This window comes from Onychomys torridus, chromosome 20 (genome assembly GCF_903995425.1).
Source record: "Onychomys torridus chromosome 20, mOncTor1.1, whole genome shotgun sequence".
Lineage (NCBI taxonomy): Eukaryota > Metazoa > Chordata > Mammalia > Rodentia > Cricetidae > Onychomys > Onychomys torridus.
The window spans coordinates 7,579,619-7,606,835 of NC_050462.1; the positions used below are offsets into that span (position 1 = coordinate 7,579,619).

Below are 27,217 nucleotides of genomic sequence, written 5' to 3' on the forward strand. Positions count from 1 at the left end.
CTTTTACATCCTGATTACAGTTTCTCTTCCCTCCTCTCCTCCAAGTTCCCCCACCCCCCACCGTTTCTATGTTCCTATTCAGAAGAGGGCAGGCCTTCCATGGATAATTACTCACTTTGCCTTTTTAATGATCAAGTTTTGGTTTGAATGTTTGAGGCATGGAGAAAAAAAGTCACAAATTTCTGTAAGATTTGATTAAAAAGCTTATGTTTTTGGTTGAAATAACAGTAACATTAAATTGTGGAGGCGTGACTGATAGATGGCTCAGCAGGTAAAGCCGATTTCCGGCAAGGTTTGACAACCTGAGTTCCTTTATCAGGACCTGGGTAGTGTCCGTAGACCAGGCTGGCCTCGAACTCACAGAGATCCCCCTGGCTCTGCCTCCCGAATGCTGGGATTAAAGGCATGCACCACCACTGCCTGGCTTTGCTGGTACACTTTCTTAGAGAATATCTTCAAAGATTTGTCATGACCTTGTTGCATTATGTCAGGAGACTTAACATCTTCCCAGACACCTTTCCGTATCTTAAGATTGGTCAGTGTATTTGGATGGGATCAGTGCAATCTTCACGTTGTAAACTCCTTTCCTGTCATTCATTAGTGACTTTAGGATCTTTTAACATCAAGTTCTGCATTAATGGTCACAAGATAACAATCACCACATTCTATCAGAAGTTCTGCAATACTGACAGTATTTCTACAAAGAAATTTGTCATTATCTGCGTAGCCTGGGACAAGAAGGATAAGGAAAAGGATAGAGAGTTTCTCAGTTTTTTAATTTAATAAGTATCTGTTGGGTCACAAGAATTATATTATGTGTTAGGGACACCTAGTAAGCAAGCATATCTACATTCTTCAGCTAGTTTATAGCATGGGGATACAGTTGATAAACAACTACTAGATGATGTGAGGTAGAAAGCCTGTTGGAGTTCTCTTTGACTCCTAGCTTGAGGTGATTGTTATTGTTCCGATCTACTTTATAGAAAGTATCCATCTGTTTGAGATGCTATAAAACACCACAAAGTAGAAAGCTCAACTGAAAGAAAGCCAGATGATGGACAGTGGCCATTAAAAGCTTGTGTGAGTAATCCAGCTGCTATTCCTTGGGCACTTTCAGTTGGTCAGGCTGAGTAATGTGTTTCTGTATTACTTCACCTGCAGAATGAGTCAGAGCGTTGGCCTTGTCGTCGATGCCATTACCATTTTTTAAGTGGGAGGGGCTTGAGAGGCAAATGATCTGAGTTGTCTTAACAAATTAGAGCAGGGTGCAGGACTTGAATGCAGAGTTCATGGTCTCATCATACTATGAATGGTCTTTATAAATGGTTTCCCACCAATGCAGCTTGGTGAAAATAACATGGGCTCTAGATTAAAAAAACAAAAACAAAAACATTCTCCTCCATCACCCCTTGTCCTGTGGTATTGGTCTTTTGATTCCCCTGGACCACAGTTTCCCAATTCAGAAGGCAGAAACATTTCCCTGCCAGTGAGCACACTGGTGGCTTACCACCATGTCTGAGTGATGAAATTCATGATAGATATTAACTAGGCTACTGTCTCTTCCTACCTTAGGCATGTTTACATATGCAGTAATTCTCATTAGATGGGTGTGTGGGCAGCCATAAAGGTATGAAGACAGAGGACATTAGGAGGAACTTGACCTATTACTTTGAAGCCCACAGATCCTATCCAGTGTGTAATATCTTCATCAGGTCCCCTGCACATCATTTTGTGTGCTCATGATGTAGAAGAAACATGAGGAGGAGGTACCATGTTCAGGGCAGGCTCTAATCCTGTTGGAGATGCTCTCTCAGGGCTTCCTTTCTGCAGGGTGACTGGTGTGAATGTATTTCAGTATGAGGAATTGTGATAGTCTTCCTTCACTCACCAGTCAAAGTAGACTTAATGTCGCCCCCACATACAAAATTAAGGCAAAGATAATTAACTACCAGTGCTATACACTTTGAAATCAACTTCAGGAAATATAATACTTTTTTTTTTTACATTGAAAGACAAAGAAATTCCACCGTAGGTTATTTATAAATGTCTGTGGATCTCTCTGGGGGTATAATTCTCACTTGTTATTAAAGAGGATGCTGAGAGTTCTGACTTTATTTGGCATTTTAAGTTATCACAGGTTGGTTTTTTTTTTTTGTTCTCTGAAACTCATTAAATTTTAACTAGATGCACACTTTCTGTGTTGAACTGTAGGGAAAGACATATTTGGAATATCTGTCAAGTATGTTGTTGTTACTCATAAAAAGATGTCTAGTTTTAAGCCCTGGAACACGGATCTGCTTGGAGGCAGCACATGTCATCCGGCGGTGTGCAGAGAAAGCTCCTGCTCACACAGAGGAGCCCAGAATCTTCTCAGAAGTTCCCTGGCACATTAATACTCGAAGGCCCGTTTGAAAATTTCCCATTCAACTCCACTAAAGAGCTGGGGGGTGGGACGGGGAAAGAAAAAAACACTTATCTTAAAGATTCATGATTCAAGCAGCCGATAGAATCTGCAGTTTCCATAGTGCTGGGCCCTAGATTTCCCTTTAATGTAATTAAGCCTCAAGATTTATGAATACAACAGGCCAGAACTTGATCCGTGTTCGTTTTCAATTACTGCAGTGAAAGGGCCCTATCCAGATGTCTCTATTTATAACATTCAAGCAGGCCGGGCAGGGGCTGGGGGGGGCCTCAAATTGTCAACTTGTTAATTCTTCACAGAGGGTACTCAGCTGAGGTCCTGGCTTTGACCCTGTGACAAAAGGCTAGAGGCCCTGGGGGCGAGGGCATCAATGCTTCCAGGGACAACATGGTGAGCCCCAGGGGTCACTCACTCTGCTTTGTAGGTATTTGTGTAATAATGGGGTCCATTCCTTATTTTTTATTTCTGTTACAGTTCTGGGAACATGGAAGGGTGAAAAAAAAAAAACTGCCTCGAATGTAGATGTGAAAGACAAACATATAGAATGAGAGCATCAGGTGTCCCCTGGCAACAGTAACCAGGATAAAATGCTACAGGGGGAACCCACAGTATGCAGTGACCCACATAATCGGGCCTATTTTAGGAGCATTGTTTTATTTTTCTTTTGAAGGGTGTTGTGTCTTTTTTTTTTAAATGTTCCCAGGTCTACAATTTAGTTTTGCCAGGATTATTAGGACCCAAGTGTCTTTTCTTTCGCCACAGTTACGGGCTTATTCCTTTTCCGAGCAGGTTTTCAGCCACCAGAAACCCACCTGCTAGGGAAGCCTAAAATACTCTATTTTATTCCCTTTTATTTTTTCTTTGTAAAAGACTTCTGTGCTTTCCAGGACCATTCTACAGGTTTCTCAGACATGTGCAAAGTGTTTTCTTACATGAATGTGGATTTCTGCATGGAGATATCATTTTAAAAGGAAAATCCCAAACAAAAGGCTTAGAAATAAGAGCCCAGCGGGGAACGCAGGCCCACTAATGAAACGGACCCCATCCAGTAAAAAGCCCCAAATCCTACCCACGCTTTTCCTTGGCGGCATGTGTCTAGTCCATCATTTTATTTTCTAAACTCCCAGCCCTGAGTTGTTACCTTGTAAACAAGAGTGAACTGGAATATTGCGTTGTGGAGTGATAATTGGCTGTTACATTAACGTGGCTCAGCCAGAGAATGGTTGGCCAATTCCCTTCCAACTCAAAAGTCCACTTCTAAAAGGAACTGCAAACCTTCCTGGCTAGTCCCTTTAAATCAATTTGGGGTTTTTCTTTTTTCGAGTCATGACCTTTACAGGCCTCAAATTTATTTCAATGAATTTAAACAAAGATTTGAATAGAACAAGGGATTGTTAAAAAAATCAAGCTTCCTCCAGGTTTAGTCCACTGGCACTGTTCAGCATGACACCTCTCTTTCTCTCCCTTTATTTTAGAAGTTATTTAATAATTCAGCACCAAATCCAATCAAGTTCAAAAACTTCATTATCCATAAATGTGCCCTTCTGCTTTCAATGAATATACTTCAGATACATACATCATTTCTAACCACCAACTCCTCCTCTTTTTTTTTTTTTTTTTTTTTTTTGAAAATGAATGTGTCCAGACGCACAGGACAAGAGCTCGGGCTGGAAATCTATCTTGATTAATCGTTCCTTCTGGAAATCTGTGGTCTGGCAGTTCTAGCCGTTCATCTGGGTCTTGCAGAAGCACGTGTGTCGCTTTCACTCACCCGTCAGTCGCAGTAGGCTTTGGAACCGGGTTGAAAGAAGGCACCGCATTTTCCCAAGTTTTTCAAACTTTTCTTGGTTCTTCGCTGCTTCTGATTGGTTCTGTCCTATCGATTGTGCCATTTTTGTTTTCTAGCGTGTTTTTAAGTTACACTTATTTGGTCTTGTTTGTCTTTTGAAAGAAATTAAGAGTTAACTTGGGAGACAAAAGCTAATCATTAAGCTTTTAAGAAAAAAAAAGGTGGGGGGATTTTCAGCAAAAACACTGAGAAGAGTCATCTTGACCTCACTGCAGAAGGTAGATAGGATATTTAAACTAGAGGCAGGATCAGGACATAGGAGACATGACCTGTGGTACAGGAAATTTGGAGAAGACAACCCTTACCCTTCCAAGGCTTTTTGATAAACTTCCAACCCACTATGGACCATGCTATTAACAGTGGTAAAGACTCCAGTGACCCCAACTCTTCAGATTCCACCTACTCAGAATCCTCCAGACTACCCTTCCAGCTCCTCCAGTCTGCCCAGCATACATTCCAGACCTATGTGTGCCCATTTTGTTAACTTGACTGTTCTACCTTGACTTTTGGCCTTCTTACAAACTCAAGATTATCCTCTGGGCATTTACACTCTGGATCCCCTCTGGTGAATACCTTGCTAAAGCTTGTCAAGCATGCTCAAATCCTAACATTAATTTATAATCTTTGCAGGTCCATTGCCATACAAACGTTTTCCACCTTTGTCATAGTGACACAATGACCTCATCCACAAACCTCACGCTTGAGAACTGTGCATGCTCAAGTACTTCCATTAGAAGTAAGTTTACGGTTTGTGTGTGTTGTGTGTTGGTCACTTTCCAAGGGTTGATCACGCCTTCTTCTCCATCATTTCCAGCTGTTAGTTGCCTCGACATCTCTTTCCTGCAAATGCTGCCAGCTCTCCAGACTGCTTGTGGGTCTCTGAACGCACCATCATTTCCTTGTTGTATGCATAGCTCCTCTGCATAGCTTTATGTTCTCATTTCTCTCCCATCCAGACCCAAGTTTGGACAGTGATTTTTTTTTTTTTAAGGAAGTTGTATAAGGTTGTTTATCTCTTCTTATTGTTTGTGACTCACCTGCTTAATTCTGTTTCCATGATGGGCTCAGACTCACAGAAGCATATATGGAAAGAACTCCTGACTTTTGATAGTGATAGATATGAGCAAGATGAGCAATATGGCTATACAAAATATTATCCAAATATTACACTGAATGAGCTTCAGAGCCATTTTATTTTATTATTTCTTAATTCAAAAATTAAATTATTTTGAGGATTTCATATGTGAGTACTATGCTCACATCATTTCCGACATCCCCTACCCCCCTTAATTCCTCTTGTGTCATCCTCAGTTCCTCTCAAATTCATGACCTCTTTTATTTAATTATTTGTCTGTCTGTCTGTCTGTCTTTACATCTGTCTGTCTGTCTGTCTGTCTGTCTGTCTGTCTCTGTCTCTCTCTCTCACACACACACCACACACACACACACACACACTCATGCATGTGTAAATACAGTCTGCCGAGTCCATTTAGTGTTGTTCCTGTGCACGTGTTTACGGCTGTCCTCTTGGGACTGGCTAGCCTATTGGGGGCTTGTCCCCCAAAAGATTGGTTCTCCTGTCTCAGCAGTTAGTGTCTGTGTCTCTTCATCTAAAGACTTCCCACATCCATATTGCCATGTCTCTCCAGCCACTTTGAAATCATTGTTTCAAGCCCATTCTTAGCTGATATTATACACAAGTGCTCACTACAGAAAACACACGGGTGTAAGTTGTAGTTGGATGTTTCTTGGATCCCACCATGCCCCCGCAGTCCCATGGCCCTCTTATAGAATTGTCACTCAGAAGCGTATATTAATTGTAACTGCTCAGCCATTAGCTCAGGCTTATTACTGATTAGCTCTTACACTTAAATTAACCCATAATTCTTATCTATGTTTAGCCATGTGGCTTGGTACCTTTACTCAGTTCTGTCTTGTCATCTTGCTTCCTCTGTGTCTGGCTGGCGACTCCTGACTTAGCCTTCCTCTTCCCAGAATTCTCCTTGTTTGTGCATCCCCCAGCAGTGAGTCATCTCGTTTCTGTTTCAATGTAGTATCTTCATAGGATCAGTTGTTTGTCACGGTGTTTAGTGGCAGACAAGGGTAGGCTGTGTGCACCTAAGAAGAAACAGCGTAAGCTTGCTGGGGCCTGGCTTTCATGGCTTGGCTTTGGACAGTGGGAGATGAATGCTTAGGAACTCATGGCCCTAAACCTGTATTTTCCACAGTTATAAAGGTTACTGTATTAAAGTAAAGATTAATACAGTAAAGATACTGTATTAAAAAATAGCTACTGAGAAAAACTGTTTTCTTAGTCAAAGGAAGATATGGTTATATAGTTCTTAAGGATTCGATCTGGGTTGACATTAATTAAAATGCAGTTTCTATTTGAGCGTATTAATAGCTCTTGGCTATAAGACAGATAGAGGAACAAAGTTCACTTCAAAATATCTTTGTGAATAAAGCTGGATTAGTCCAGAATTACAGAGCTAGCTGATGTTCTTTGTAAGAATTTTGTTTAATGTCATGTGAAATGTAGATTCTGTCACTTGAATCTTATGCAATGACATGATTCATTCATCCACCGAACTGTTTAACTACTCACTTACCCAACCATCTATCTAGGCATTTGTTACCTTCTTGCCCAATAACCCATCAATCCCACAATTTCTTTTTTTTTTTTGCCTCCCAACAAAATGATTCTTTATTTTTGTATTAGACTAAAAGTTACATAAATCCAGGCATATATTCTTATAATTTGTCAAAATACCCAAATCTAGGTAAAGTTACACATTACTTAAATATGAAATGTCTTGTGGGAAAAGACTTATTAGATTTTATGCTTGTGTGAATGTTATGGAGTCCTAAGGAAACTTAGATTGCACACCTATGCTGTATGCAATATGTCTTATGTAAGATCTATTTAGTACAGGGTTTTTTCCTCATGAGAGGATTCTAAAGACAGATGAGGTTATCTCTTTTCTCAAAGTGCTCCAAGCTTGCTTTATTTTGTTCTTTTCTTAGACAATAGATTTATTTATTTTTATTTTATATGTATAGTGTTTTGTCTCTTTGTATGTCTATGCATCTGCATGCAGACCTGCTGCCTGCAGAGGCCAGAAGAGGGTAACAGCTCTCCTGGAACTGGAACTATGGGAAGGCTGTGAGTTGCCATGTGGATGTTGGGCATTGAACGTGAGTTTTCTGGAAAATAAGTGCTCTTAACTGTTGAGCCATCTCCCTGGATCCTTTTTGCTGTGGTTGCTCTTGATTTTTGCTTTTGAAAGAGGGACTCACTGCATTGCCCAGGCTGGTCTAGATACTGTGATTCCCTTGTCTCGGCCTGGAGACAGTGCTGGAGTTACAGTTGTGGACTGACACATCGCCTTCTCTGTGAATGTAAATATGTCTTGGATCATTATGATTAGGACCTAGATGCAGATAAAGCAAGAAGATAGTTGAAAGGAAAAGTCAGTATGAATGCCACATACTGGGAAAGAAAGGAGAGTAGAGGCAGACAGAAGGGCTTGTGGGGTTGGTGAGAGTATGTAGAGGGGAGAATGCTGGCCAAGGTGGAGAGGGTGGTTTGGATAAGGAGCAGACACCGTCATGCTGTGAGGGATGTTCAGAGACCCTTTGTGATTTCTGAGCAGGGCGAGTAATATGAGGTTCAGCTACCCTTTAGAAGGTCAATCCAGGTCTCTCCTGAAGGTGGACACAGAGATCTTTACAAGCTAGTTATTCAGATTTGGGTCACTTCCAACACTCAGACTGTTGCCATAGTGAAGCTAGGGGCTTTCCAATGAAAACTACTCTGTCTTGTTCATATTTCAGGGCTGGAAAAAGAGAGGTTGCATTTGTAATGCTTTGGCTTTCAGTGTACATTCAATGTTGATTTTCTCATAAATGTTGCAGAGATTAATTTGTATGTTCAGATTGTTCTTAAGCTGGTACCTTGGTACAGGAACATGAAAAGACTTGGGTGGCAGAGTAAGAGGCAGGGGAGATACAGATGTGTTCAAGTTTAAGAGTGGGGAAGGATAGGTCGCCTTTCTTAGGAAAAGAACTGGAACCTGAAACAAATCTGTTGTCTTTGTATGTAGTCGTTGTAATATCTTTTATATCCCACATGCAAATATGCGTTTAACTCAGCAAGAGAGCCTGCTGTAAAGCACAGGGCTCAGGATACAGCAGGTTAAAGCAGGGGTCAGGAGTTGAGTTCAGTTCTTAAGGTCACCAATTTAAAAATCAATTACAATAATGCAGAGTAGGGGACAAAGATCCCTTTCACAGAGTGGTAGAGTTGTTAGGTCAGGACTAAATACCCATCTTGGTGGGTACAAAGCAAACTTCCAGTTAACTGTTAGACATAATATAATAGCAAACACAGCACAGATATGAATGAATTCATTCCTGTTGTGTGGGTGGGGTGCCTTGGGGAAGCGGCATGCTTTCTCTAGTTTCAAAAGTGTCTTAGATCCATGAAAGCATCAATCCTGCTCATCTCCATTGAAAATTGTCCAATGAAACCTATCGGTGGCAATGCAGTCTGTCTGTCCATCCCCACCTTCCAGGAAAAAAGATGTCTATTTCCTCACGTGTTAAGCTCTGCCTATGTTACATGTTACTCTTTCCTCCCCAATTCCCTGATGCACTAAACCTTTTGGTTTATGTAAGAGTCTGATATATTCTGTATGTTTTATTGGCTTAACAGGCCAACCAAAAATATATTGTAATTAGAAATGCTTTTAAACATTCACACTGCTTTTCTCTAAAATTCTGTATGACTTTTTAGGCACGTACATGCCTCTTACTGAATACAAATTTTAATTATAACAAAACAGACATCCAACTGACATCCTAGCACACACTTGTATGCCTTACATACTCGGTTGTAAAAAGGCCAAGACACACTCTGAGAAAAAGACCAGGTTGCCCCAGCCATCACCTGTTAGGACGTGTGAATGCATCAGAGAAGAACCAGGAAGCCGCACCAGGCAGAGGGGATTTCTCTTCTTGGAAACGGGGAGAAAAGAATACAATTTGGCACTTTCTCAGCGTGGCAGCTGTGCCTGTCTCCACAAGAAAACGCCATCAAGCAATTTGCGAATTCTTGTTATGTAATTACTCTTCACTTAAGGTGACTATTGTGTTCTCTGTCCCTCATTATGAATATCTTGTGGTCTGATTTTGGCACATTTAATCCTGTTCAAAACCAAATTAAACTCCTAAAGCATATGTTACTGTAAAGCTTGAGTCACAAGCCTTCCGTGATATTTTGCAGAAGGTCATCTGTAAAATAAAAACACAAAGCAAAGCTAAATCCTCTATATGCCTATAGTGTGTCAGTGGCTGAAGTGACTTATGGCCCTTCATTATACAAGTGCTGTGTGAAGATGGGTGTCGTTTTAAGGCACTACAGTGATGACATCACCCATAACCTCACCTCTTACCAGATCTAGCTAGATGGAGGACTTCTTGCTTGCCTAGAAAATCAGACAACATCATCTTTGGTGAACCCCACACTGTACAAGCTGTATGCTCCTGGGTGATGGTACAAATGGGAGTTACTGGTGGGATGGGCCCTCTGGTGGCTCTTTCTCACTTGGGGTACGTTTTTGGAATAGGTGAGACTGTGTGAAGGTTTGGTTATGCCATAGTGTACTAATTTCAAAGATTTGACCAGAATCTGTTAAAAAAAGGACCTATTTTTTTCCAAACATGAATACTTCATCTTAAAATCTGAACAAATTATTTTCCTTTACACAGTCATTTTTTTCCCCTTTTGCTTTTCCTGAATGAAGCCTGTGTTATATCTAGGAGTCTTAATGAGCTGTCTAATTCTTTCAACAAAGTAGACTGTTCATTGCCATCTCTGTGACAACAGCGTCATGGTGCCCTGGGCTCTACTAGATATCAGCCGTGTTCTCTCCTGGAGAGGCTAAGCACTCACAGCTTTTTTCATGCTGCTGTCGAGTCAAGATTATGCAAGAATTATTTAATTCCATTACATTTGATAGACACCATTAATTGACTTTTGTTATTTCCCGTTAGTATTTGTATATTTGGTTTTATTCTTTGGGCATGATTGCATTTTCCTCCTAATGTTCAAGTAGTTTCCGATTCTCTTGTCTCCACCTCCCAAGTGCTGGGACTACAGGCTTCCAACTTCCTCCTGTCTTATGCTGGGTCTAACAGAATCTTCCTGCATGCTTATGCTACATGCTAGGTAAGCCCTCTCTCTACCAACTGAACTGTGTCCTCATCCAAAGTTCTCTTTGGTGGTGGTGGGATTTGTCTCTCTGAAAAGTTATTACAGTTTATCAGACAACCACATCCCTGTATTTGCATGACAGAACCATTATTCGTTCATTATTGTTTGGCTGAATTAGAATATACTTAGCATTCAAATGAGTAAAATTAAATCAAAACGGTCTTAGTGTTAAGTGTGTTTCTCACTTTGATTCTGAATGATAAGATTTTACTTCTGCTCACTCAAAGGTTAAAAATTTGGATTTAGTTAAAATGTTAGTCTGCAGAAAGAATCCTAGAACGGGTGCTTTATCTTGGAGTGTCAGATGGTGTTCTGTTGCCTTGGTAACAAGTCCAGATGTGACATACACCTGAGTGTAAGTATAGTCTGCTTAATTATGCTCAACAAACTCAGCACAGTAATTAATGTTTGTTGCATTGGCCTCCCAGTCAGTGAACAGCAGGGACTATATCAAGTTTTTACGAATTATATTTAGAGTAGAAGTGGGATACAGAATGGCAGCATTGTGTTCCTATGTCTCTCTGTCTGTCTTTCTCTTTGTGTGTGTGTGTGTGTGTGTGTGTGTATACTTGTCATAGCCTGTTTAGGCTGCTATAATAAAATTACTGGACTGGGTAATGTATAAACAATAGAAATTCATTGCTCATAGTCCTGGATGTTTTAAAGGTCAAGGTCAAGGCACTTGATGATTCAGTGTTCTCCGAATATGATACTTCATTGCTGTGTCCTGTGATAGAAGGGGCAACAATTCCCCCTTAGGACTTTTCATGAAGTCTTTATTCACATTTGTGAGGTGTTGTTTTTTCTCTTTACTCTTTGAGGGCTCCCAAATAATTACACATGGAGACTTATTTCTTATAAATGCTTGGCCTTGGCTTGTCTTGTTTCTAGCCAGCTTTTCTTAACTTTAAATTATCCCATCTACCTTTTGCCTCTGGGCTTTCCTCTTTTTTTTCTGTATATCTTACTCCATCCAGCTATGTGGTTGGGTGGCTGGCCCCTGACGTCTTCTCCTCTTTGCTCTCTTACTCTTCTCCCTTCCAGATTTTTCCTTCTGTATCTTGCCTGTCAGCCTCGCCTATCCTTTCTCCCACCTCGCTATTGGCCGTTCAGCTCTTTATTAGACCATCGGGTGTTTTAGACAGGCACAGTAACACAGCTTCACAGAGTTAAACAAATGCAACATAAACAAAAGTAACATACCTTAAAATAATATTACCCAAAAGTGAGGTCAGTTCATCTTCTGAAGGCCCCAACTTTTGATACCAATACTTTCATATTATGAATTTCAATGCACAAATTTAAGGACAGAAGCACTCAGACTTTGGCAATGACTGTCCATACCAATTTTTACTTTTTGTTACTAATTTTGTATTTTTAGTATTTAATGGTATCTTTTGGAGCAAAGGGGACTGTTGTGGGAAGAATAAATTGCTATAGTTTAGCATAATAAAAAGGGTAGTAAGTCCTTTTGTTTATTACTTATCTTAAAGGTTTTGCATATTAAGGAGATTAAACAGACCTGAAGGAAGACTGGGTGGTTAAGAGTAGGTACTACTCTTGCAGAGGATCCAAGTCTGTTTCTCAGCACTCACGTTAAGCAGTTCACAATGGCCTAAAACTCCAGCTCCAGTGTAATTGATGTCTCTGCCCTTTGGGCATGTGGGTATACTTTTCAACAGACACAGACATACTCTCTCTCTCTCTCTCTCTCTCTCTCACACACACACACACACACACAGCAAAAATATTTTAGAAAGCATTAAATATACCCCTATTACTATAATGTTATTAACAAAAGACATAGATGGTTGTTTTAGCTACATGGCAAATGAACTAACTGTGTAAAAAAAGATGGCAAATGGATCTGTAGATATGCTGTGTGATTCCATATGGATGGGAGAACAGAAACAACTCATATATGGTCTCTGTGGTCTTAAAGGTAGTGAAATTCTATTGTCAAGGTTATTGGACTGGGCTTGGATGCTTTGGGCACAGAACTTGGTCTGAATCTCCCCTGTGTAGTAGCTGAGTGTTCTTGGACCAGTCAATTCATGTAGTCATGTAGCCATCCATCAGTTTCTCTTATGACTTGAGACCACAGTTCCTTTCCTATAGGGTGATCCACCAGTTTCTCTTATGAGTTGAGACCACAGATCCTTTCCCTTAGGGTGATCCATCAGTTTCTCTTATGACTTGAGACCACAGTTCCTTTTCTATATGGTGGTTGAGATGAGCTTAGTAACTATTGACCCTGCTTATTCCTCCCTCTTATTTGACCTTCAAGAGGATGGATGTACAATCTTCTACTCTGCACCTACTCTTCTCAACAGGAAGGGCAGAGGCTTGTGGAATTCAACCCTAGACAAGAAGTGTTCTCTAAGTTGTCTCCTATTCCCACCATGTTCTTCTCACTGGAATCAGGTTACAGTCTTAAGTGTCCCTCTTGCAACTCTTTCAAAGCACTGGTTACAAAAAAGAAGATACATGCTTTATCACATCCCCATCCACTCTGGAACTCGCTTGTGGCAATGAAAATCATGCCAGGCAGCCTGATGCTCTTTCATGTGAAACTTGGATTTCCAGGCAGTGGTTCCTTGTTGACTTCAGCAGATGTTCAAGTCAAAGATGACTCAAACGTCTGACCTACATTGGAAAAGTCAATTTCATAAAACCACACAAATTTTCAGAGATGATGGCACATACTAATCTTCCTTTTCACTTGAATAGGGTGCTTGAGCGAATTACTTGAGTTATGAAATTGGCTTCAGAGCTACAGTCAAAATTTGAGACACTTGACTTCAACATTGAATCATTTTAGTTCTGTTTTCAGTGTTTGCTTATGAAGATTGTGTCTTCAGAAATGGAAGGCCCTAGGAAATGGCAAGTTTGAAGTTGTGCAAGTCCTAACTACAGACTGTATACAGGGAGGTGGCAATGTGATCAGGAAGTCAAACATCAGCTGGGATGCTGAATTATATGATATAGAGCCTTTTGGGCCCTAGAACCTTAGGCTCATTTTCATTATATCACTGAACAATACCATTTTCTAAACATGAAATATTTTAGGAAGTAAGTGGCCAGGCCTGGGACTCCCTTGTAATCCGACATTTAAGATTTTAAGTAACACCTAGTTTAACTAATTTATGTTTGGTTTCCATGAAACACATTTAGAACTCTGGTTATATTCCTAAGTACTCAATATAAGGTGAAAATTATGAAATTTAGAGCAGAGGAACTATAAATATTTAAGTTTTTTAAAGTTAAAAGAGCTGATAGATTCATGGCCATACCCCAAGATTACTTTCTGATGAAGGAAGAAAACCTCTTATTCATGCATACCTCTCTCTTTAAAAGCATCTATGGGAAGCTGAACATTGAAGTTAACTCCTGAATATGAGATTTCAGAGGCACGCATCTGCCCATTTTGAGCACAATGAATGTTAAATTCATTTGTGTGTTATGTTGTGTGCGTCATGGGTATGGATGTGATGTTCTCATTGAGCCTTAAAAGCCACAGTGAGCTTCTCTTGTGTCCCATCTCCCCCTTGCAACGCTCCAAATCTAACTTCTGCCCATACTATTGTTCAGAAAAAGTGGCCATATTGTGCTGATTGCTATTAAATTAAAGCAGAAAGGGAGAGACACAAACGTGGAAACCCATCTTGCCAGCAGGGACACCACAATCTTTTATTTTGCATTTTGGGAGGGTCAGAAAGTCATGACAGGCATCTGACCCCTGATAACCTCTTTGATGCTTCTGTGTGCAGGTTTTTTTTTTTTTTTTTTTGGGGGGGGGGTGAACTTAATTAAACACAATTGAATTTCCCTGCTAACATGGCCAGTGAAAGGATGCCTTTGAGATGGCTGTGTGTTTGCTGGTGAGGAACAAACAAAGATGCTTCTTTTGTTCCTCAAAGAAAAGTTAGCATATGTTAGTTAAGGATTTGTGATTTCTTTTGATGAGCCTGGCTGGTTCCTGGAAATTCAATGATTCTTCTGAAATGGTAACCACATGATGAGACAGAATGCATGATCCACAAAACCGCCAGTCTCCCAGCATCCTGCTATGGTTCTTTTTTTAAGCTTGTTGTATCTAGCTACTGATCATCACTGACTTATAAAGGACTTGCTGGTGTTTGGCTGCACATAACATATTTGTATATTTCTTGGATTTTTCTAGCAGCCAAAGGAAGGGATATTTGTAGAGACATATTAGTGTTGTTTGATAGGAAACTACTTAAACAGATGTTAATGAAGAATATCCAGTTGTTGCTTCTGCTTAGTTGACTGTGGGTATCCAAAATTGAATAAACATCCTGTCTCCTGCTAATGCTTTAATAATAATAAAAAAGCAACAGTTAAAAAAACATCATTTAAATTGAGTTTCTATTGTTTTTCTTGAGCTTCTGGAATCAGTGGCTGACAATTAACAATTGAGGAATGAATTTATAATTAAGATACACACAAAGAGTAAGTGGTTTTGTTCAACTGGGAGCCTAGATAAACTGTGTGTTTATCCAGAGGGAATAAGATTTACTTCTTAGACTCAGAATCTTTTAACCTAGATGGTTTTGTCTTCCTTGAAGAGAGGATTAGAACTGGGGACTGGCGCTTTTGAATTTAAAGTTGTCTATTGTATGTGTTAAGCCCCCTTTCTCACCTCCACACCCCCTTTCTCTGTTTTTAAGCTTTCCTAGACCTCTGTAATTATTTAGAGAGATAAAGTCAACACTTGACCCCATCGCCCTGGCTGGCTTCCGTCTTATCTCTTGCTCTCCATTCATAGTGGGACTCCTAAAAGTAGTGTAGACTACACACAACCCACGTTTCCCCTTCCCCAGCATTCTGCAATGTAGTTTTGATGCTCACCCTTTGTACCACATTCCACAGGTGAAGTCAGTGACAGTCAGCTGCTGTGTGAGGTTGGAAAGTTTTGCTCTACACAATGACATTTACTGACCAAACCAAGCGTTGTCAGAGGGCCCTATCTGCCAAGAGAGGGCGCCATGTTTTTTCCAGTTTTGAAGTTCATGTGGAGCTCCACAAGGCTAACTGAGCTTTGTCAATGCTTTCCTTGACTCAGTTTCTGTCTGTCTTGTTTGACTGTGCTTTCCAAAGTTGAGATCCTTCAAAGGCAAAGACACTTTGAAGAATCACTGAGAATAAAATTATGGTTATTTAAAAGGTCCGAAAATTTGTTGCTGACAGGTGTTTGCCAAAGGCTGATAAAATATTAGCTTGCCATGTGACTGGAGTCAATTATTTTTCTGTGTATTCAAATATTCAAAGTACTAGTTAAAGATAGGAAAACTAAAATAGAGTGGAATGTTTGTACAGAAATGCAATATTGATCTCTTCTCATCAGCTGCCTCATATTTCACCTTCTAGATCTTCTGAAATACTTATGCAAGATGCCATGAGAAGAACACAGGTCTTGTAACTAGGCAGACTCACCTTGGGATTCCAACTGCTCAGTAATGGGATTGCCTTGGGATATAGTGAAATTCTTCGGGTGTCAGGTTTCTCATCTCCGAAATAGATCTTGATAAAAATAGAAGGCCAGAATGTTCTCCTGTCAAGACTTCTCTGTCCCTCTTCTCTGACATCACCATTTTACTTCCTTTTCTGCCACTGAATCTATTTTTGCTTCTACTTCCGAATCTGGCTGAAAGACATTTGGCTCTTGAAGGACAGACACATCCTTCAAGAAGTGGCCGCTGATATGTTTTTGTGTTTCCGCTTTGTCTGATGGAGGCATATCTCAGGTACTCCCTTCATCCGGTCTTGGCCTTTGTTCTGCTGGGCTTCCTGGGAAGGACCATAGAGATTGTGCACCATTTTGTTTTACTCCTGTGGGGCTGAAGACACTGCAGTGTGAATCAATAATTATTCTGGTTGCGATAACCAGACAAGTGGACGCACACACGTTGGGCATGGCTATGACAATTGGAAAGCCCACTACACGGCGGCTAGACCATGTCTTTATATTTCATTAGTAGTGGACATTGCTCAATTACTGGTTCATTATACTTTTAAGGACTTTCATTGGAGAGGAATCTATTTTCAAGGTTTCAGTTATCTTTGGTCTTAATCTCTTTATTTTATTTATAATTTTGGAAATGATTATTGTTAAATAGCCCTGGCTGACCTCTTTGTGGCTACCTATGCAGAACAGATTATTCTTAGCAATCCTTCTGCCTCAGTCTCTAAAGTGTTGGGATTATAAGGCATGTTCTACCATTCCTGGCCTCTTATAGCCTCTTTAAGACAATAAATACTGTAAGGCTCCGAGGTTCAGTGATATGTTATATGGGAATCATATCATCAGGAAGCTTGCTATAAAAGTATGATCTTGGGCCCACACTAGACTTCCTGAGCTAGCCTGCACGTCTTAACCAGTGAGCCCCAGGTGACCTGACTGTACATTAAAAGGTAAGAATTGTCCATAATAATAACTGCTTCAATAGTGGATTCCCTGAATTTTCTGACACGTGAATGTCTTTGACTGTGAAGACTCAGGAAAAGCCCCTGGGACTACTACAAAGGAGTGGAGGGATGTATTAGTACACTGCTGGAGTGTGGTTTAAGTCAGGAAGCATTTTGCTGACCAAGGAAACTTCAAATGAAACACCCCTATTAGGTTGACTAAGGAGACAATCTGATCTATAAAAGGAGCTTCAATTAAGTGAGTTCTTTAATGCGTTTTGAGATTAATATCTTGATCCTATGCCTAGAAACAAGTGATTTTTTTCTCTTATAATCAAATGACACCTTTTAGAAGAAATAGCACTCACTGTGGCAAACGTATCTTCCTATTTGGTGCAGTTCAATGACCTAACCCGAGATTTCAAAAGCCATCTCCTGGTTTCCGCTTTCTGTTCCAATCCTAGGGGCAAAGCAAGTATTTGCTTTTAGCATTGTTGACAGCCAAGCACTTCGCAAATGTTTCCACAAGGCCAGCTGCCCTTTGTGGAGCCTCCTGGGAACTTTCTTTTGGTTACTAACCCTCAAGTACATGTGAACCTTTATTTGTGAAGGTATTTGTCACATCCCATCTTTAAAGGAGGGCGAGCCAGACATTGACTCAACCTTGAAAATCTTTGTGTTTTTAGTCTACTCTCTGGGCTCCTCTGAAGATTTTTCTCTCGCAGCCTAATCATCTTATTGCTGCCCTAGGAGGGAACGAGTACACACACACACACACACACACACACACACACACACACACACTCACACACACACACACACACACACTCACACACACTCTCACATACACATTTGCAAACACATACACACATTCACACACTCTCATACACACACTCACACAATCACATACAACACACATTCATACACATATACATTCATATAACATCCACACAAACTTTTACACATAGTCACACACACACACACACACACACACACACACACACATACACACACACCTTTCTATTCTTCGAATTTCTCCACTAAATTTTAGAGCACTGGAAATTCCGAAAACAGTGATTTCCCATTGGAAAGCCCTGTCACTGAAGCTTTGTATGTAGCTTGGCAGAGACACTTTGATGATGAATTTTGTGATACATTTTTGCATGGAATTTTGTGCTTGCATTCTTTGCTTTAAACGGTCCAGCCATCTTTTCCTGGATTCTTTTCTTAAGGCCACCACAGTGCTCTATTCACTTTTGAAAGTTGTTGACTGTGTTTAATGACTGGAACTTTGAGCCACACACTAGGTTGAATAAAGGCCACATTCAGGTGTCATCTGAAGATCAAAATTGTCAGTGGTAAAAACCTGTTACTTCAATAGAGTGGCTCCTGCCAGCAGGTTTGGTTTTCACCATTCATGCAGGGAATGCGTCATATATGTCTGTGCGTGCATGTGAATGGAGCAAAACCTGGATCCTGCAGTGTATGACACCTGGTTCCACAATATTGTGTCACAATGTTTTTTTTTTTAATATACATTAAATGGGTGAATTTGTCCTTATTTTTGGGAACCTGACTCTTCTCTAAGACATGGGCTATGCCTTTATTTCTTCTCATTAGACCAAGCCTTCTGGTATATTTATTTTTGCCTTCTCTTTCATTTTCAGAGAAACATGGGCTATTATTATTATTATTATTATTATTATTATTATTAATTGAGTATTTTGGAGCAAAGCACCCTTGCTTTTTGTGGCGACTCTTGTAGCTTTCTAAATGCACTTGATTTAGCTTTCACTGTGTAATTACTGCCAAACAAGTTAATTGCTTTATAAGTGTCCAGAATTCCCTGGTTACATTTGCTTTCATTTACCAACCTTCATCACACATCAGCTGCTCAACATAAACACAAATGATTGTTAATGAATGCCTAATGCCATATTCATTAGAAAATCAGGTTAATGACCGGCAATGACTATCCCAGCAATTTTATTTTTTCAAGCCCCTCCCCCACTGGCTTGTTGATTACAATAGCCTTTTAGTTTGAAAATAAATTCTACCTGCATTTGAAAGTTCAAGGAGAGGCTTTCCCAGAGAGAAAAGCCTAATCTCTGTTGCTTCTTTTCTCTGGTAAATACCTCCCAAGTCATTAATTTGTGGATATCAGATACATTCAGTCATTTGTATATCAGCTATACCTCAACAAAATGTTCTTTTGTTTTAAAGGAACAGAATGTACTGTTGGCCACCATGGAGCCTTACTGTTTGGAAAGTACAAATTTCAGGACTGCTGTGCACACATGGGGATACTGTTTTCCCATCCTAGGCACTCTGAATGAAGCTACTCAGTTGTGCCCTGACATGAACAGTGGTGCCAAGAAATCTCTGTTGAAATCAATGTCAGAGCAGTGTTCAAAGGGTCCTGTCCACCTCAGGTGAAGGTTACCTAGTTGGAAAATCCCAGATGCATGAAAATTGGAGTGAATGCAGAGGTTTCACTGAAGAGCGGGCCTGAGATGCATGTTGGGCATGAGCCTGACTTCTCCTAGTGGTCCTTCAGTCCTGCACAGATGAGGTGGTTTCCAGGTTTTCCAAACAGACTTCTGGGGGTTGAAGGCTGCATATGCACCCTAGTAACTCAACAGAGAGTTAAGTAGTTAGAGGAGTCCAGGCTGGTGAATCTGCATTGGCTCTTCACTACGTTGGGTGATCTGAAGTAACTTCTTCACCTAGAGTTTAGAATTCCTTCCTGCTTTTCACCTGTGTTCTCTAGTCCTGTTTGTTGTATGTTTGTCATGTATAGAAATGACACCAGGGTTACCATGTAAAAGATGTGTTTGCTTGACTTCATCGGCTCATACCTATGCATGTATTTATGGTATATTTATAATCACTTTCAGGGCTCTTGGAAATCTTTTTACTCACCTGTATATTTCCTCTAGATTCCAGGAGTTTTATTCTTTTCATGCCCTCTTAAACCTAACCTTTTATTTCTCATGTCCTTCAGTCTTGCTTTGGATTTTAGGAAGACCATTATTTCTTCTTGATTTTTATTGAGTAGGAAGACCTGTTTCCCAAGTCTGCACCATTTACCACCTTTGAATCTGCATACACTTGTCTTTCTCCTTCACAACATTCAGCTTTTCCCTGCATGAGTCTTTGTAACTATCCCTGTTCTAAATCCTGGTCACTCAGGGCTGGAAAGATGCTCCACCGTTAAGAGAACTTGCTGATCTTGCTGAGGACCCAGGTTCAATTTCTAATAGCCACACCAGATAGCTTACAATCAACCACGTCTCCAGCTCCAGGAAATCACACACCCTCTTCTGGCTGCCTTGGACACTTTCATACACATGGTAACTGTAAATACACCAAGGTACATACACCTACACATAAAATTAAATCAACCAATAAAATGTTTAAATCCTTGACACCTTGGTGAAAAGTAGAAGGGCTACTGTTTTTCAGTTGCATACCTGTATCCTGGCCTTGGGCATGTTGGGGTGTACTCTTCAAGGTACCAGGATTGAGTTTATCAAATGCTGAGTCAAGGGCTCTGAACACTGACTAACTAAATGAAAAACATCAAAATGAAAACCAGAAGTTAGAAAACCAATCCTGACATCATCTTATTAAGGTTTGACATTTTCTGGAAAATGTCAAGGTTCTCTCTCATCATGAGGTCCTCAGGTTACCTTCTCTGGCATTGCACATTTGTTTCAAGCAAGTTTTTCCCATGTTAATTCTGCATAATATACAGTTCCAAATTAATGACTTCCACCAAGTAGTATTCATTTCTTATTAATGTTCTTGGGTATGTGGGTTAGCTTTGCGTATATCAGTCGAGGATGGCTCAAGATGATGTGACATATGCCAAAAGCATATGGCAAAGGATCTGCCAGTTTAATTCTGTCTCATTTCTCCCCTTATAATACACCAGCATCAACATTTTAAATTCATTCCTGAGGTTTCTTTAAACTTTCTACATGTGGCTTCATCTGGACTCTGAAAGGTGGCAAATGCATTTGGAATTTGCCACAGTTCCCATGGTAACTGGGCCAGTGTTCTGGGTGTTATCAGGTACTTACGGTATGAATGGCCATCTTTGGATAAATGAGCTTCTGAGCTCCCTAAAACTCATCTCTCAGTGACAAAACAAGACTGAAGTGACGCCAGATGCCTTGTTCCCTCTCTTCTAGAAATCCTTCTGCTATCTTCCCATTGTGAGCAATGTGACCCTGTGGGAGAGAGGCTCAGCTCAGACAAACGTGAGTAAACAGAATACTGTTGCCTAGGACCACATCTGTAATGTCCTCCCTCGGTGTTCTGTAGCGTGGCGCTTAGCATCTATTCCTTCATACTTATTTCGGAAGTTATAACTGTAAATTATTTGTTTTAAATCTCTAAATAAGGATGTTAAAAGGTATTTCCTACAGAACCTTGAGTCTGTATCTGAGAATCGCGTGAGCTCCTTCTTCTTTGAGCACATAGATATATGTGTACCAAGGAAAGACTCATGTACTTGATGCTTTTTCAGTGTCTAGATGTGTCACAATCTAGGGGTCTAGCATGATGATTTTGTCTTAAAATAATCACTACAAGGAATGACTGGTCTGATACAGAAAAAGTTAAGACACTGAAAAATTTCAACGCTCTGTGTGACCTCTTAGCAGGCTGCTGATGGCCCACTCATGGAAGGCCAAAGTGAATGTCTGTCTCTGGGATTTGTGCTTCTCTCAGTGACTGTGGTGTGTACACAGAGAGGGTCACCTTGGCTAGCAGGGCAGTCCCACTGTCACAGAGTCATAACATCCCAAATTTACCCATACCTGAGCTTTGTTTACAAAAGTGGGACTGGGAAAAGGAGGAGACTTTTATACTGAAATACACATTGTAAGAGCTCTGTCTGTCTCCATGTCCTTCCTATTTGCCTTGAGGGCAATTGCAATATCTAAAGAGGACCCCAGAGTCTAGAGATACTGATACCCTCACTAGGTCCCAGGCAGATGAAGAGGGTTTGGGGGTGATTCTAAGATAGTTTTACCTTCTAGTTTGCCCTTTTTAAAACTGAGTAGTTTCAGGCTACATGGTTACACTCTGTCTTGAACAAACAAACAAGCAAACAAACACATCCAAGAACAACAACCAACCAATGGGACAAAGAAAAAATTGGAAAGAAGAAAGCCAAAATCAAATAACAACAAAAACTCCATCACGGTTTGTGAGTGGGTTTGCCCTGAGTTGGTGCTTACTCAAAAGTAGGATGCAGTGACTTGAAATAGAATTCTAGTAGCAACCAGAGGTGTAAACTCACGTTCTAAGATTAAAAATGAGGCCAGCGTGGAGAAAATGAAAACATGGCCTACTTAAAACACATAAACAAAACTATGACCTGATTTTATGCTGACTTTTTCTGTGCTGGAGCAGAGGGCTGAGTCTAAATAAGGCATCTGCAGCTTTCTGTTACAGTAGTTGTTTTTCCATTTGGACTTGAAGCCATTGGCCGCCTAAGAATCCATTCAGCTAATGGAGTCTGTGACTCACAGTGGGGTTTTGTAGGAAAGGGAAAGGACATTAACAGAATCCCCTTATTGAGGCCATTCCATTAGTGTGCCTAGACCTTCAGAAAGCAGAACTTTCTAAAGGAAGGCCCAAGTCCCTCTTCTTGGAGAGATGTGTTCCACATGACAGTCATGAATTGCCTATACAGATACAGTGACATAAAGCTTGCTCCCAGCTGACTCCCGGGCACCCCTCTTTTCCTCTGGATTTCAGCAAGGAATTCAGGGCTGTGAAGTCCTGTCTGAGCCCTGGGTCGTGGTGTCTCCTGGGTGCTCAATTGGATGGGCCACTTCCTTCCTTTTGTTCTTTGTTCTTTCCTCTTTGTGTAGCTGTGTGCTTTGGGGGAATCCCACAGACAGTAGTAGACATTTTCAGATGTTTCTCTTTAAAACACTTCTATGTTGTCATAATTTATAGCTACACTATATGCTAACTATTGTATACTTCATTTCCTATTATATATTGCATTTAGGGTGTTCTGTATTGTATGTCAAATAGTATATAGCACATAGCATATATTAAAGAACATATATGTGGGGCACTATCATAGATTACATATTGGATGCCCTCTACCTGGCCAGCATCTGAATATAGGTGTTTCAGTATCATGCTTTTTATATTGTGTTCATTGAGTAAAAAAAGGTCAAATGGCTGTTATAAAAGCAACAGTAAAGAAAAAAAAATTGCCTTTTAGGAAATCCATGTCCAAAGTCAGGAAAGAAATTATAACATGATAAGCAAAAAATTAGAAAAATTTTTAACTAAAATTCAAAATTTCCTGTTGCTTCCCAAAGAGTCCATCAAGAGTGTGCCATGCTCAGTTTTCTGTGACTGAGTTTTATTAAAATGTCAAATGCCGGAAATTGCTACGGAGAGAAAGAGAGAAATATGTAATTCATCTTTTGAAGCGATCAATACTTAAAAAGGAAACAAATTATAGATCACTATAATTTATAAAATATATTAAATGGAGTGCTAGCAAGTTCAAATTCAGCCGTCTATAAAATAAAATGCATCATAACTAATTAAGATTAATTCTAATGATGTACCATACTTTAATATAAAAAAGAAATTTATAAGATACTTATTAATAAACCAAATGAACAAAAACATTCCCATTACCATGGTCATTTCTTTCAACATTAATTCATGGGAGGAAAACTGTTTAGGAAATTGGGAATAAATGAGAACTTTTTTATTTAAAATTTTTTTTCAATATATTTTGGTCATAATTTTCTCCTCTCTCAACTCCTCCCAGTTTCTTCCTATCTCTCTACCCACCCAACTTCATGTTCTTTCTCTTAGAAAAACAAAACCAAAAAAAGGAAAAAAAAAAAAGACAAAAAACCAATGCAACTCTCCTCAAATGAAAAAATAGAGCCCCCCCACCAACACAAACCACCACCACCACCACCACCATCTACTACTACTATCACAATTGCAACACAAAAAAGCCACGGAGTCCATTTTGTGTTGGCCTATTTCTCCTGGGCATGAAGCCTGATCTGGACTGTGGTTGATCTACCCAGTGACATCCCATTAGAGAGCATATCCCTTTCCCAGCAGTCGTCAGTTGCAAATAGCTTCTTGGTTATGGATGGGACATTGTGTCCACTTCCACTTCTGAGCTGGGATCTAGTCTGGTTGAAACTGTGCAAGGCCTTGAACACACTGTCACAGTCTCTTTGAGTTCATATGTACATCAGCCCTGTTGTGTCTGGAAGATGCTGTTTCTTTGGAATCATCCACCACCTCTGGCTCTTACAAAGATATAGAGAAACAGCAACTTCACACACTGTAGAATCACTTTGGAGGACATTTAACAATTGAACACAATTGCAGATGCAAACAGCTGTAACTCAATAGTCCTCATCAGCATATGAAATTAGAGTTGATGAAGATACATAAGACCTGACTTTCTGAGGCCTGAGTTTTGTAATGAATGGGACACTAAAAAGCCACTCATGCCCATTCACAGGGGAATGGCTGAATTCATTGTGGCATATTTAAACAATGGAATGTTGCAGTTGGTGACAAGTGGAAGCGACACGCGACATCAAAGATCACCTGAATGACTTAATGCAGAATGAACCAAGGACAATCATGTGTGTGTGGTTTAATGTGATAGCTGTGTCCGTGGAGGTGATACATTTATACACTTTGGTATTTTCTTCCTAGTTTAAAGCATGGGCAAAGCAAACAGATGGTGGTAAAAATACATTCTGGGTCAAAGATGGATTGAAGGACTTAGTGATGTTTCCCAAAACATAAAAACGTAGTCTGCTTACAGTTACCAACAGGGTTCAGTTTTACTAACAATTAATTGTGAAGACTTTGTCATGGCTCAAAGGCCTACACACAGGCTGGTCCTCACTCTTCTCTTGGCCTCCATGATTATCTTTTCCTGCTCAGTCTGTTTTCTATTCAGCCTTCTAAGCTCATTTCTTTCTTGGATCCTACTTGTCCTGTCTACCTGAAATGAACATACCTGAAATGTTTGAATGATGGTTTTCTCAGGTGTCAGCCCCACTTGTTGAGAACCAGTAGACCTGGGCTGTGGGACATCTGGGGTAAAATGCTCCTAAGCATCTCTATTGAAAATGACTCATCAGTGTGCATCAGAGGATTAGAACAATGGTATTTAAATCTTAATTGCAAATACCTTGTGGTGATTAAAAAATTGAGTGTTCATATTCAGTCTGCTTATGTTTATGTATGTATCACCCCACTTAGTACAACATTACAAGCTATATTATAATATGCTTATAAATTATAAATATATCATAAACTACATATCTCACTGAATTTAAAATATATAAATAAATTAATGAAAGCAGAAGTGAACATATTCCTTCATATCTATCCATGATGTTTTCATAATTTCTTTGGTGGTGCTGTGGGTCAAATCTATGGCCTCATGCTCACTGGCCAGGCATTCTACCACTGATTTCATAGAATTTTTGACTGAAAGGAGTGAGTGTGACCAACTTAAACCAAACATGTACGAAAGTGCTGTAAGAATATCTGTTTTATATGCTAATAAACACATTTGAAAAATGTTCAGTAATCTTGAGCAAAAAGAAATGTGGAGTTCGAGATGTGCCCTGTGGTTGCGAGTACTCACTGCTCTTGCAAAGGACATGGGTTCAATTCCCAGCACCCACATTATAGATCATGCTGTCTCTAACTCCAGCTTCAGAGGATTCAGTGCCCTCCTCTGGCTTCCACAGGCACTGCCTGCACACGATACATGTGGGCAACACACACACACACACAGACACACAGACACACAGACACAGACACATAGACACAGACACACACACAGATACATACACAGACACACACACACACAGACACACACACAGACACACACACACAGACACAGACACACACACAGACACACACACACACACACACACAGACACACACACACAGACACACACAGACACACACACAGACACACAGACACAGACACACAGACACACAGACACAGACACACACACAGATACACACACAGACACACACACAGACACACACACAGACACACACACACAGACACAGACACACACACAGACACACACACAGACACACACACAGACACACACACACAGACACACACAGACACACACACAGACACACACACACAGACACACAGACACACAGACACAGACACACAGACACACAGACACAGACACACAGACACAGACACACACACAGACACACACACAGACACACACACAGACACACATACACACAGACACAGACACACACACACACAAATAAATTTTTAAAAATGTTCTATGTGAGGGTCACCATTAATACGGATTGTGAAGTCATATTTCCACAGGTTTATTTTAGTAAACTCTAAATATTGTAGCAAATTTCTCAACAACCTGACGTCATCACCCTTCTACCCTGTCAAGTGGCAGATGAAGGAAAGCGTGTTGTACAGAAGCACAGAAGAAGAAAAGGGTTGACTTAGCAGTTATCCTCAACCGATTAATTCAAGAAGTATTTGTTCAGTGTCTCTGAGTACCAGACTATAAACTCCATGAGGGTAGGGTCAATCGCACCTCACTTATTGATGTATCCCAGGCTCCAGTAGGAAACCTGGCTGGTTTGGCATTTACTTACTGAGTGGGTGAGCTGGTCACTTTCCACAAGATGGAGATGCTCTGAAGAGCCACAGGCACTACTTTTCTGTCCCCCAGCATCCTTGTTCCTGGAAAGACCTTGCTTTGATCTGGAAGCTCCCACATCCACACTCTAGCTTCAACTATGCTTTCTCTTGCTCCCACACTGGATGGGACTTGCTCTGTCACAATTTGGAATGAGCCTTTGGTTGCTGGTCCCTCCTGGGGCCTGGCTATAGGAAGGGGGACTCTATCTGTACTTCCTAGGGAGCTGCACCACTTCTCAGTACTTGCTGTCCTTTTCAATGCTGACTCTCCTGACAGCGTAGCTGGAGCAATATTGGAATTTATGGAAAAACATGTTGTTTTCTGGAAAGTGTGTTTCCAAATGATTCTACATGTCACATGATAGCCCAATCTATGATTAGCATGAAACGCATATTTAAAATTGTGTGACATCTAAGACCGGTAGACAGGCTGTGTGTTAGCAAAAGGAAGGTTCAGGTGGCTCTCAACAGTTCCATGCTGTTGGAACCTGAGCTTCTCCACAG

At 40.4% G+C, this 27,217-nt stretch overlaps 1 protein-coding gene across 1 annotated transcript in view; it reads left to right on the plus strand.

Moving 5' to 3' along the window:
• The window catches only part of C20H12orf42 (chromosome 20 C12orf42 homolog), a 151,415-nt gene that overhangs the window by 34,655 nt on the left and 89,543 nt on the right, over positions 1 to 27,217 (plus strand). Inside the window, exon 3 of the mRNA XM_036169506.1 lies at positions 21,171 to 21,239. Coding sequence (XP_036025399.1) covers positions 21,171 to 21,239 — 69 coding nt within the window. The remainder of the gene's footprint in view (positions 1 to 21,170; positions 21,240 to 27,217) is intronic.